Here is a 13,953-nt window from a genome sequence, read left to right as displayed (position 1 = left end):
CAGCGAGGAACAGGGCCTGTCTTCATAGGAGACCTTGTGTGAGCAATCTATGACTTAATGCAAACCATCTGATCTGAACATCTGCTGTGGGAAAGCAATTAAGGGAGCCGCGCAGCCGGTCGCGGCTAGCAGCGACATCATCTCGTGAGCGCAGGATGAGGAAACGCACACCAACTAGATTACAAGCAGCGCAGCATGCGGCTCAGACTTAATTACTCCACCATCGAGGGGTTCAAAAGGACAGGGTACCGCTTCTCCTAGCTGCTGTGGGCGCCACGCACGGGGCGTCTGATGAGGTGGCCCGGTCCAGCGGCCGGCCCCGGCGTGGATCCAGAGGACCCATTCATGCGCTGGATAATAACAGGCCTGTATAGGTGGGGTACGGAGAAGACTAGAGCCAAACGCTTTAGCGTGCCCCCCAGGCGCTGGTGTTTATTCACACGCTTTTCACCGTGTCAACGTGAGAAGGCCCCATTCAGCGGCGAACAACACACTTTAGTGCTTCTACTTCAAATGACCCACATTCTTCAACCCGGGCCCTTTGAATGCCGGGACATGCGAAACCACGGCGGAGCGCCTAAAACGCAACAGGACACCCTCCCTGGGTAAATGAGAGTCCTAGATCTGGAGGTTTTGTCTCTCCTGGATCCCCCCACCCCACCCCCACCACCAAACCACTAGAGGTTCAGACGACGAGAAAGAAAGACGGGACAGAGAAACCGTAGACAACGAGCTGAGGATGGGACGCTCGACAGGGAATAGGTGCCCTAAAAAAGAGAGTGTGGGAGAGTGAGAGGAATAAAGAGCTAAAGGACGGACGGGCCGGAGAAGAGACGTATGACGCTGGACTCCGCTCTCCGGATTTGACTCTCTGGAGGGCCGCCATGCCTTGTTGTGAAGAAGAACTTTTCCCTTCTTCTCTCTGCCTCTGCCTTTTGCCTTCTTCCTCTCCCTCTGCTCACGTCAGACTTTCCAAAGACGCTCAGAGGCAGACGACCGGCAGAGCAGTCACAATCACACCATTTAGATCTATCCAAACATTCTGGGGAAGGGGGGGGCGGTGGTGGTGGTGGTGGTGGAAAGCAGGAGGGGAGGAGAGGAAAAGGGAGGGAGATAAATGAGAGAGGGGACCAGCGGCTTGCACGACACAGGGCGAGTCTTTGCCTGAATGTGCCGTGTGTGCGCGGGCGGAGGCGGGGGGACGGGGGCTCAGTGGACGGGCACGGCGCTGGGAGAAGTAGAAAGCCGTGTGAAAAGGAAAGAGTAAAAGCGGCGTAGTGTGCAAGGCAAGGCGCTGGAAAGAAAAGGGGTGAAAAACCCCCAAAGATCACTGGGGAAAGTGTGAGCTGCGCCGAAGGTAATCCTGTTCCACAACACAGACGCAGGACGGGACATTGACCGGCGTTCAGCTTCTCCAGCCCTGACTGATGAGCGAGGTCCGGTCGAAAACACACCAAAAAAAAAAAAGGCTACTGGGTCAAGCTAGCAACACTCTTCGGGGTGGATGCCCTCACCGACGTAGGGCGATTCAAGGTTAGCGAGCTTCAGTGTCAGCAAAGAGTTTAAACGGCACAGAACAGGCCATTTCTACATGTAGATGAGACGTGTCTGCTGTTTATTTGTTAAGTGGGACGGCAAAAGAAAACGAAGGCTGGACAAGAAGGCTGAAGGTTGAGGAAACGCCGAAGATGAACAGTTTGGTTAAGGTAGAGGTCATCTGGAGGAAGCGGTTTTAGTAACGCTGGCCACGCTAACTATGAGGAGAAATCAGGACCAGCTAAGTCTGGTAACGGTGGGGGGGGGGGGGGGGGGGGGGAAAGCTTTACCAAAACAAGAGATTAGAAATTGTCCACAAAGTTGTGATCGGTGCACCTCTCGGCATTATGGCTCCTCTCTATAATAGGGTGCATCAGTGAAAATTATTTCAAAAGGAAGGGACCGGGAGAACATTAGCAGCTGGGCTCTCACGTCTCTAGTGTTATACTACCGTACCTATTTGCATGTGAAGTCAACGGATGACGATGGCAAACTGTGACGCTGAGATTTTTTTTTTTTTTTTGCATTCATGAAATCTTTATTGTTTTTATGCAAATGCAAAAACAGAGTTTATAATAAACTTTGGGTAAGTGGACTCTTAGTTTTCTCAAAATAAAGTTAATATCTCTCGCCCGGGGCGACGATGCCGCTAGCACCGCCCCTGTCTGCTACTGTTCATTACTGTCCTGATCACCATTTCCCCTTTTTAGGGCAAAGCTGCACTTGGAAGAATCCAAGCCACGTGTGACTAAGTTTGGATGCACTGGTTTTTCTCTATAGGTCTCTGCTTCCTACGGTTACGCTCTCTCTGTTTGCTTGTCTTGTAAAATCTTGTCTCTTCCATCTTATTTTATTTTATTTTTTTTTGCTGCTTATTACATTTTGATCCATGTGGTATGCTCATTGAACGTTCTATTGGTAGTGTGTTTGGAAATGTTGTCCTTGTTAATGTGCTGTGGAGAGGGCCGGGCCTAGGGGAAACATTTTCTGCTTTTATTTTCTGTGATATGATGCCGGAAAGTTTTTTCTTTTTTGTTGTTTTCGTTTTTTTGCTGTGTTGTTATTGGCGCCACAAAACTACGACTATGCTGTTTATCTACAATCTTGATTAATTAGTAGGTTATAAGTCCCAGCTCTAAGGAGTAAAAAACAAACAGATTATTAAAAAGTAATGGCTTTTATGGGAGAGCCGAGACGCACGGTGACCTCTGAAATGCGCCAGTGAAGGAAACAAATAAATTCTCCTTCTTTACGTGTCATTTCTAAGACAGACTCCTTTAATGGGAGGAAGAGAGACCGTGTGTTCGATCCGACAATCAAACGCTACTGAAGTACAGCAGAAGCACGACGGCGGTGATGGACTGTGTACAGAGCCACTCTGGGCGGCCAGAATGTGGTTTACTTTCACCTCCTTCGCCGAGTGCGGAGGGAGAGCGCAGTGACCGTAACCTCAGTGTGGAAAAAGCCCTTGAAACCCACAATCCCTGGAAGCCCTCCAGCATCAGCTGAAGTGGCTCGGTCCACTTCACAGCTTCCTCTATCCTCCGTAGAACCGGCGAGCTCGGCTGCACGGTCACGTCTGCCGTCCGACTCCGTCATAAGTCTGCACGGCGCTTTTGTGGCCGCGAGTTAAACCAATAAAAAGCTCCAATAAAATAATGAGGGACTCGCCGTGTCCGACGACGGCGGCGCTCCCCCCACGCTTCCTCTAAACACCCTGGGTTCTTCCAGATTGCCCTGGAACAATCCCCTACATAGGCCGCGTACACTGAGGACGCATTTGTGCCTTAATGACAGGACATCCTTCCAGATGACCCAGGTTATCAATGGGCCGTTCACAGGCCTGTCATAACTGCGTGGCCCCTGAGGGAATAACATTTGTGGGGGGGAAACGCAGAGGGATCACAATGCGTACGAGCAGAAGTTCTTCGTTTCATATCAGAGGGAGGAGATCGGTCCAGACCAGCTGATAAGCGGTGGCATGATGCACCTCATTATATCCCAAATGTCCGGAGGGGGACCTGGCTCTCCGCATCACGCTGCTCCAATTAGCCAATCCTTTTCTGTTCCTAACGAGGGCGCCCATGCAACAGATCCATAATACACTCACATTATTCCCACAACTTCAACGCCTCTCTCTCCTGCTTGCACAGCCAGAGGAAAGACAATCAAAGAAAAAAAAAAAAAGACAAACAAGAATCAATAAGTTTGATCTAAGTTTGGAGAGTAGCCACAGCAGTGCAGTGATTTGCTGATTAAACACCAGTGGAAGCGGTTTATCAGATTATAGATCATAAGCCCGCGCGGCCTCTGGGAAAACAAATGAGAGAGCCGATTCTCAGCCGCCCCTTCCTCCTGGATTTCCATCCTGCTTTGGAGTGCTTCACCCTGAAGACGCTGAAGCGCTCCAGCACATGACAGGGTTCAGGAAGGAGCGGCACGTTGCGCCGCAGCGTGCGCGTCGTAAAAAAAAAAAAGTTCAGAAATGACACAAAAGAAGACATTATTTCGGTTCAAATGTCAGCAAGGCATGCCTCCCCCGGTGACCTTAGAAGAACCCAATGTTTATCACCTCTGACAACCACAAGGAGAGAGAGCACACCAGGGCGGCCGCGGCTCCCAGCCTGACTCACCGTCAGGTACGACTCCCATCTACAACAATCAAAGGGAAGGAGGCTGTCACGTGCCGAGGCTGACTGGATTTAGTTTTTTATTCACCTGTTAGATCTGAAAGTGTTACAGAAATCAAAACCGGTGTCAGAATGAATCAGTACAGGTCTGACTGCTGTTTTAACCCCATTTATCCAAATGAATCATTTTTAATCCAAATATTTCTCTACCTCTTCAACAAAGTCCGTATTTTTCTGAACATATTTAACACGCCCCAAAATACAAAAGTAAAACTTTTTTTTGGAGGGGTCTAACATATCAATTACAATACAAAGGATTTATTTATTATTATTTTTTTCTCAAATCAACCATATAAAATGTCCTGTTGTAAAGTTTCCTCCCAATTACCTGCATCAGGCTTTAAAGGGTTACAATTTGATTGGGCAATAACAGCATTTTAGATCTCAGATTAGAGACGACCAGACCCGGTCAAAGTAAGGAAAATAAAAACAAATCTGTGAAAACGGCCTTCAGCATCAAACCTGAAGCTACTAACCGGACAGCAATACTTTCTTACAACGGTTACAAATAAATCATGTCTTCTGTTACTGTCAGAGTAGATCTGTGCGTTTACAAGCTGTGTTTCTGTGTGTAGGGCTGTTGGCTTTGTGGACGTGAGGTAGGGCTGAACGATATATATATATATATATATATATATATATATATATATATATATATATATATAAATAAAATATATTGATTGATAGACATATGTTGATGCTAGAAAAAAGGGTCAATAATAGCAGTTTTCCTCCTTTTGCATTCTAGTCATGTAGGTTAATACTACAGGCATTACATCCTCTCAACCAATCACAGTACAGATCCAAGAACCCTCTGTCATCAAGCTCCGCCCCCTCCAAGGAGCTTGGTAACAGAGCGTTCTTTTTTCTTTTTTAAAAACTTGCAGTTTTAGGCAAAAACTTGGTTGAATAAAGGGTTGAGTTTGAATTCAGTGTTTGAGTTCTGTATGTAAAAATAAGTTGCTAAGCAACAGCATAAAATGACCAGGGCTGCACTTAAAATATATGTTTTGAATTTCTTGATAATTATCGACCGATATGATTACTATTTTATCGATAGGCTATTTTTCTATATCGTCCAGCCTTAACGCGCGGTTCCATGTATACTATTGCTAAAAATAGAGACAAATCTCTAAAAATCTTTTAAAAATCTATTAAAAACAAAACTAAAAGCTAGTTTCTACAGTTTTTTCATGCGTGGCGTAAACCTGTGAAAACAAAAGGCAGCGAGGAAGGAAGGAAGGCTGGACTGTGGGCAGATGGACGTATGGCGAGGCCGGCTGATAAATAGATGGACCATACTTGACCGACAGTCCTTCTGGGGATAAGATTGATAAGAAAATGTAAGGGGGAAAAAAAGGGTAGTGATGTAAATATTTTTCCAGACTTATCTAAAGAAACTGTAAATAAAGTCCAGAGTGCACCGGAGGCCCTCTCTAATTAGGGTCTGGCCTCCAAACGCTTTGAACAGAGCGCTAATTGGAGCGTCCGGATCCTGCTGACACTGTTTAACGTTACACTGTTCAGATCCCCGGAGGCTGAACCCTGACAGGACGGTGAACGCTCCCTGCCTCACAGATAAATCTCTGGAGACGGGGGGGGGGGGGGGGGGGGGGGGGGGCTTCCTTCAGTGATGAATGACGCTGACGTTCTGCGCCAGACGACAAAGACAAGCACGACCCAGATGCCGTCAGGAGACCCCGACTCTTGATACATCGGCGAGAATGTATCTAACGACCGGCCGAGCGGGGACCCATCCGTCTTTATGAAGCCGAATGATGGCCAACGAGGGGGGGCGACCCCCACGTCGGGTTTCAGCTGTGAGGAAAACAAGAGAGCGACAACGGGTTTAAAAAAAAAAAAAAAAAAAAAGCCGCACTGACGCACAGGGCGCGCGCGCACCGCTGTGTGAGTGGGAGCGTGTGAAATGCGGTGGCCCCCTCCTCTCAGGGAGCACAGGAAGCTCAAGACAATACAGAGGCTTCATGCAGGGTTCAGCTCCACACTGTTCCCTCAGAGCGAGGCCCAGCACCCGATCCGAGCAGCAGCATATCCGCCAGGCGCTGGATATTTTTAAACCGAGGGAAGCGGCGGTCCCGCTCCGCGTCTGAAACTCTTCTGTTTCCTCTGGAGGTGTGCCCCCCGCTGATTAGACGAGCTGGACGGTGCGCCGCGGAGCGGGTCGGGGCCGCGTTCACCTCCGCGGCGCATTAAAAACAGAGAGAGAGGCGGAGAGGATAAAAAAACAAAAAAATAACCACACACACGTACAAAGCGATGACGAATATGTTTACGAATTTCCTCAAAGTTACCCTGCCCCCGACCACAAACTAGCGAAATGACGGCTCTGAAGTGTTGACGGGCGGCAGGGACCCGAACGCCGAGAGTACGAAACGTTCGAGATTCGTAAAAAGGTGAAGGTGACAGATTTCCCAGAGGGGTTTTGTGACGTGAGGGTGGTCTCTGTGGCTTCGGAGGCTCACCTGCAGGTGCACAAACACGGTCCGCGTGCGTCACGGCGTGAAAAAGCCGTCACAGAGACGCCGGGCCCAGAGGTTAATCCAGGAGAGCAGGAGAGGAGAGCAGGAAGAGATGACTAACGGGGGGGAAAGCGTGAGCCAAGGGTCCAACAAGCCGCTCCAGAGACAATTGGATGTGTTCCATTAAAGCTCACCTTTGTGTGTGGGGGTGGGGGGGGGGGGGTATGGGGGTCTAAAGTGCTGCTAGTTTATAACAGCCTCTATAAACACATCGCAGTAAAAAATGCAGAATATGCGTCTGGTGGAGGAGATGAGGGAGGCGGTCAATAGCGGCGGTCCCTGGCAGATTTACTCGTCTGTAAACAGATGTCCGCTCCGTGGACAAAGATCGACGCTGTTCTGGGACTCCAGACCTTTTTTTTTATGAGAGCCCGTCTGTTCATCCAGGAGAGCAGGAAGAGAAGGAATTTGCCGCTGCCTGCGGACCCTTTTAGCGCTGGTAAATCACGTTTCCTGGCGCCCGTACGTCAGCGCACCTCCATGCAGAGCAGGAGGCCGGGGGGTCCAGCAGGCCTGACAGAAACCGCCTCGTCTTTAAGGCGTCCGACGACACCGGCACCGTTACTGCTTCTCCTGAAACCATCTCTGGAGCTCTGATTAGGTCTTGGATTTGCCGTTTTCTTGATATTTATTTGAGATCACTCCACTCATCGCCACGATGGCGGGCCCCACGTCTGACCCTCACTCTACAGGAGTAGAAAGCAACACAACGCCAGGCGTCCTCTCCAAAGGGTTCCTTGGTTTGCTCGGCTGTTTAGAAATATGTCCAGTGACTCTGACATTCACTGCGTGACCGCTGATGGACAGCTACGTCTCAGCAGGGGAATGTCACAGCAGCCTGAGCCCGGGCCCCGCTGGGAGTATCCGGCCAGCAAGTGTGGAGTCCTCCTCCGGGACGCCAAAGGTGCCAACCGTAAAAAACAGATTGATGCTCTTCGGTCCGATGCTGGCAAACGGATGAAACGAGCAGATCGCTCGTTGCTGCCGCTTGTGTTGCCTTACGCAGCTTGGCCGGGGTCACAACCCTCTAGCCCTGCTAGTGTGGAGCCCAGCGCCGAACCTGGGAGATCACATTAAAGGAGAGGTTTGTCTTAAATCCAAGACTTCCCTCTTTGAGCCTGGTGGGCTGATTCTTTATGCCCTTAATGTTTTCATCAACGTCTCATTACAATAAAAAAGAGACCTGACACGATGCCTGGAGGTTTAACTGAGAAAACGCTCTGCAGTAGATTAATAATCTGTTACAATAACGCGTTTCAGTCATTTATTTGTTGTTTTTGTTGCCTTCTAATTGAGCAGTCAGGATAACTCTCATGTAGCAGGCAGACGTCTTTTAAACAGGATTTATTTAGCACATGGAGACCTTAAACATGTTAATCCCACATTGTCGCATTATAACCGCAACCTTTGTTTTAATGGGAAACTACGTGTTAGGTCAACAAAGAGAAGGACGAGCAAAAATAATAATATTCTAATATGCAGCTATTGTACAAATGGGAGGTGTAAAAAGAGTGGCGTGGATCTGCATTCAGCTGCCATGGGTTCATGTTTGTTTGTTTATTTAAGGATATCAGGGTACGACCCAGCGTTGCCACATTTCACAATTTAAAAAAAATAAACCTTTTTCCGTCTGCTTCCCGATTCTGTATCTAAAAATAAGTGAAAATGTCTTGAAATTAGTGCGTTTCTCCTTGATTTGAGCAGGTAAATTTGATTATCTGCCAATAGAATGAGTATTTTGACCCCTAAAATAAGATAATTAGACGTACTGCACTTGAAATAAGATGATGGAGATGAGATGTTCCTATTTTAAGTGCAAAAATCTTATTCCATTGGCAAAGCATGTTATTTACCTGCCCAAATCAAGGATAAATGCACTCATTTCAAGAAAATTTTAGTTATTTTGAGTTCAGTTTTTGCAGTGTGCTCTACGTTAAATCTATGAAATGACATCCCAACAAATGACCTTAAAGGTCGTGTCGTACCGGGACTGGACAGGGACAAAAGTTTAAGTTTTTGTTTTTTTGCGAGACGCTGCGAGTTCAACAGATTCGGGTCTTCAGCTCTAATGTCGTTATTCTGTTTTGCTCTGAAACTTACAGAAACCAGAGAATAATCCGGACAGCTGAGCGTCACGACTGACAGCGAGTGATTCGGCCCCACGCTAATGTCAACGTTTGCTACGGTGACGTGTGGAAAGAAGCCTAGTACATATAACGTATGGATAATCAGAAACGGCAGCCGCCTTGTTCAGCTTAGGGTAAAAATAACCTCCTCAGAAGTCATTGTGATCTCCACAACAGAGCTTCAGTGAACTCTTTGACCCGCAGAATCAAAGTCCTCACTGTGGACCAGAACGAGGACAGTGACAGCTCTAATTCCTGACACTGGACTAAAAGACACCAGAAAGAGTTCCTTAGTGGAGCTGAAAGACGTCGGGGCGGAGCTGGATGATCTCAGGCTGTTGGCCAGTGAATTATTTCCACTTGTCTCCAGCGCTCAGGTGGCGTAAGGCATGACCTGGCTCTGCTGGTATGCGTTACGGAGCTCACAGCATCTGCCCAGGTGGCACTCCCTCGGTGAGTCAGCGCAGCTTTGATACCGCCGCAGTGATTCGCCTCAACGACAGAAACAAACGGCAGCTCTCTCCTGACGCATCGACCTGCCCGCAATAAAACAAAACAAGCCACCTGCGAGCGCTACAACACACAACACCTGGCACCCGGGCGTGGGCGGGTTGCCCCCGCGTTGCATCACCCTGTCGGCGAGAAGCGGAGCGGCGGTGAGCCGGGGGTCCGCATGTCCCCACCCCCCGGGCTCAACAGCTCGGCCTGTGCATGTCCCGGATCTCAGCCCTGCCCCTGTCTGTGTTGTCCCCAGCGACTGAGGGGACCATTTCCTGTGTGAACCAACACCCAAGCGCAGAAAAGCAATCACAGATAAGCATCTCGTATACATTCGCACGGGCATGACAATTCTAAGAAGTAAATTGATGCCACTAATATCGCCGTGTCTGTGTACTCGGGGACGGGAAGTTTACTGGAGGGCCAGGCACGTACGCTCTGGACGATTTGGACGGGGAGGGGGTGGGGGCTTATAAGAGAGTGCTAGACGGGGGCGGGGGGGTTGGGGGTGGAAGTTTCCTCACAGTCCCTTAGCAACAAGGCCTGCTGCTGGCAAGGCCTCCAGAATGTACTGTGGTTTACAGAGGAGATAAACATTGACTTTGCCACCCTGAGAAGGAAATCTGACTTCAGCGACGGGGCTCTGCATGACTTTAAGCACCAGTCAGACAACAGAGGAGCCCAACGAAGGAGCCACGGCCTCATCTGCAGACGGCAGATCGTCAAAGGGGCCTCCCAACCTGCAGGACTCGCTTCGTTTTAATGAATACGACTGTTGCTCCTATGAAGCGACCAAACGGCCTCCCATCGCTACACTCCCGGCGTTCTCAGAAATAAACATTTCTAAGCGAAGGCACCCTTCCTTCGTGCGCCAAACTAACGTCTATTTCGCATATAATTTTTTTTTTGCCCGTTTAGACCTCGCGGTGAACTCACAGGGGCTTAAAAACGTCAGGCTTTGGTGGCGCACAGTCGGAAAAACCAACAGTGTGGGAATGAAAAGGCGTCTCTGTGCAGGTCTGAGAGGGATAAACCTTCCTGGAAAAATGGCTGAGAGGCTTTCTGTCTTTTAATTGGCCGACTGGCAAGGTGAATTCTGGGCTTTTTTTTTTTTCCTGCTGTGGAGGGGAGGGGGATTAGCTGATCACAACCCCAGTCGTGCTCGTAAAATAAAATAAAAAAAACACACGCTGCTCGCCCTTTGCACACAACTTGAGGCCTGCGGGAGTCCAAGAGCGCTCCACGGCCGCCTTTATTAGCAGTGGCCGTCAGAGGACCAGGTACCAGAGCAGGCCCAAGGTATAAGCAACCTGAGCTGCTGCTTAGCTGACCCGGGCCAGCAGAGGTCCTCACGAGCGCCAGATTTCAAATGTGCAAATGACATTTATCAGATGAGGCCTAATTTCAAATTTGCTGTGAAAGCATTGGAATAAGAGTTTTAAAGAGACCCAAAGCTGTCTTAAATGTGAAATTCGGATTTGTATCAGGATTCAAATGAACTGTAATGTAGTACCGTATTTATCAGACTATAAGTTGCTCCGGAATATAAATCGTATCAGTCAACAAATGTGTCATAAAGAGGAAAAAAAAAACATATAAGTCGCACCGGACTATGAACGCATTTAATTAGACATAATGCTCACATGCAATAGCAAAGTTGTTAGCCGCCCGGGCAACAGACCTGTTAGCTAGCGCTAGCTGTTATTAGCTTCACTGACAGCCCAATAACAGGGTTCTGTCGCAGTCTGGGCCCTTCGAGCTGCACCACGCAACAGCGAATATACAAACACGTGTTCAGTCTTTGTTATCTATAAGTTAATGTTTCAATTCATTTTTAATTTAAGGTGACCAGATTTCTCTAACTAAAACCGGGGATGTCTCTGATTTTGTTCAGAATCTCTGTCTGGGGGTTGGTTTGTTTTGCATGATCTGCAACTGGCTATAGAGACGGTAATGTTTACTCCTTGATTTATGCTGGTCAAGATGAATTACCATTTCAATTTCATATATAAGTTGCACCTGAATATATGTGGCAGGATCGGCCAAACTATGAAAAAAAATGTTTTTTTCTGCATCGTGCGTCACATTTGACGCACGATGTAACAGCAAATAAATGCTTATTTGCGTCGACTCTAGTTACCACACTTGGTTACTCTTGACCCATCCTTCCACTCTCTACCCAACCTGCATCGTACATCTCATTCTACTGCCAAGCTAGATCAATGAGCCGGAGATATAAACCTGTCTCCACTATTCATTTGCTGCTTTTCATTTAAAACGCAATGTCAGGCGACGCGAGGGTCAAGCAAAGAAAGAGAAAAACTGAAATTAGGGGTGCTGTGATTGCTGGTGCCTTAAAGGGAGAGTTTAGAGTTCATAAAGTTTGGTTCTGGTAAAACCTTATAGGCAGTTAATATCTTCATGTAGCATAAATGAGTTAATCCCTGAGGCACCAATGTGGACACTTTCCATGTTATATCAACACCATTCTCGAAAAAACAGGATTTTTGTAAGATAACTTTTTAATAAACATTTAAACTGCTGTTATTTACTAAAAGATTTGATTGATTATGGGGATATAGAGGCAGAACATGGTGTCCCACCAATGATGTGACACTGTGAAACAGATAATCAGAACAAAGCATGTAGTGTGTTAAATCAAGTGCCCATTAGGTAAGTAAGACAGTGTAAAAACATAATAAAATAGTGTTCAGTTAAACCACAAAAAGAAATATTTTTTTTATTCTATTTAATTCTACCTTCTTTGTCACACAGTTTTACTGTATATCAGCCAGTTATTCTGACTGGAAATGGTTTGCACGATTCAATCTAAGTACGTGTTTACTCAGGACGACCGCAGGCGCCTCCTTCCTCCGTCCCTCGGGAAAATAATCTCTAGCTTCTTTGTAAAAAATAAATAAATAAATAAATAAATGAAAATGTTAGTAAAAAAGCGGTTGTTGTTGTTTGTTTTGTAGACAGGAAGGAAGCTCGGACAAGCTTTTAGCTCCCACAACCAACTAAAGTGGATTCATCCTGGACGGATAAGGTGGAAACGGGGGCCCCACGTGATCAAAGCGCGCTTTGGACCCCACTCCATCTAGGACCGGCTCTGCCCAGGGCCATCATATGGGGGCATGCCTGTACAATCTGACCACATGATCTCCCACACAGATGGCGTTTTTTTTTTTTTTTTGTTGCGACGTTGGACCGAGGGAGGGTGAAGGATGCAGCACATGTTCTGTCCAGAGGAATGGAGTCAGGAGCAAGAGCCAAGGAGGGGGAAAATGATTAAACGTGTAGAGAAATAAACACGCACATCCACAGCAACAACAAACAGCGTCGCTTCCTGTGTACGAGCTCTTGCGGGACAATGAGGGGGCTTGTTTTTTTTTTTTTTTTTTTTTTTTTTTATCTCCTCACAAGTTCACAGGCCTGGCCGTGATTTCAGCTTCGCAAAGACGTTTAATATTTTTTTTAACGCCATTGTGACTTTACTGTGGCTAAATTCGCTATGACCCGCTTATTAGAGACAGTCCACCACTTAGTACGAGTTACTAAACTATTACACGGACACAAACATTAAAGCGGCGTCAACGAAGGGGGAGGAAAACAACAGGCAGACGTGGTTAACATTTTCATTCAGCAAAAAAGAGCCTTCGGAAGGTTTTAAAGTCGTGTCTGACTTACAGAAAGTTTCCCGACCACCGGATCGAAGTTCATCTTGGAAACTTCGAGGTGAGAGTCGATCCCAGGGCAAGTCTCGTTCCGAAGTGACTTTGAAAAAAAAAAAAAAAAAGAAACTCAAAGCGAAAAACAAACACGGACACACGAGTCCAATTTAAAATCTATCCGTCATCCGGTTTCTTGCATGAGTTCAGAGAGTCTGAACTTCCCAGCGCTTTTTTTTTCCCTGAGCGGAGGTACTCACGGTCTGAGAGCGAATGAGATTTTCCCCCTCAGTGCCTCGAGAACAGCGGCTGACGTCACTCTGCGGCCAGCCAATCAGGACGCCTTCTCTTTCTAGGGCTAATAATTGAGCAGGCAGGTAATAAGAGACTTAGACAAACTTTATTGTCACTTTGTATGCACAGAGTGCACCCAAAACGAAATTTCATTGCATATAGCTTACGGCAATGTAATGAGATTGCAATTGAAATAAAATAGCTGTCTCAAATGTGCAACCTGATTTATTCAATATGCTTCTAAATTGTCTTTTTTTGTATCTCCACACCCCAGACTAAGCACTGGGGTCTACAAGTCAACTGCCTCTGCGATTTTCAGGAAAGATGCTATGTTGTGGTTAAAGTATCTTTAGAGTGTGACGTGTGCAAAAATGTTCACCCACCCCTCCCTCCTGATACCCTAAAAAATAGAAACAACAGCTCAGGTGGGATCATTTGTTGACATGCACTGCATAAATGTGCCATTCATGGAAGAGTGGTCAGATGAAAGTCATTTTTACAGCAAAACAAAGTTCTATGAAGTCCTGTTTCCCTTTGCCACAAACCACCTAGTCCTGTTGCAACGTAGAGGACTAGGTGGACATTTAGAGAAAATCAT

The 13,953-nt window shown here is 47.2% G+C and overlaps 1 protein-coding gene across 1 annotated transcript in view; it reads right to left on the bottom strand.

The window, feature by feature from the left end:
- tnfrsfa (tumor necrosis factor receptor superfamily, member a) overlaps positions 1 to 13,349 on the bottom strand; it is a 29,287-nt gene extending 15,938 nt beyond the window's left edge. Inside the window, exon 1 of the mRNA XM_012865542.3 lies at positions 13,081 to 13,349. Within this exon, the coding sequence (XP_012720996.2) occupies positions 13,081 to 13,113 (33 nt within the window). The 5' untranslated portion in view covers positions 13,114 to 13,349. The remainder of the gene's footprint in view (positions 1 to 13,080) is intronic.
- Positions 13,350 to 13,953: the final 604 nt, after the last annotated feature.

The sequence above is a fragment of the Fundulus heteroclitus genome, chromosome 8, assembly GCF_011125445.2.
Source record: "Fundulus heteroclitus isolate FHET01 chromosome 8, MU-UCD_Fhet_4.1, whole genome shotgun sequence".
Taxonomy (NCBI): domain Eukaryota; kingdom Metazoa; phylum Chordata; class Actinopteri; order Cyprinodontiformes; family Fundulidae; genus Fundulus; species Fundulus heteroclitus.
The sequence above is the reverse complement of the archived record's forward strand: the minus strand, read 5'-3'. Positions and strand labels throughout refer to the sequence as shown.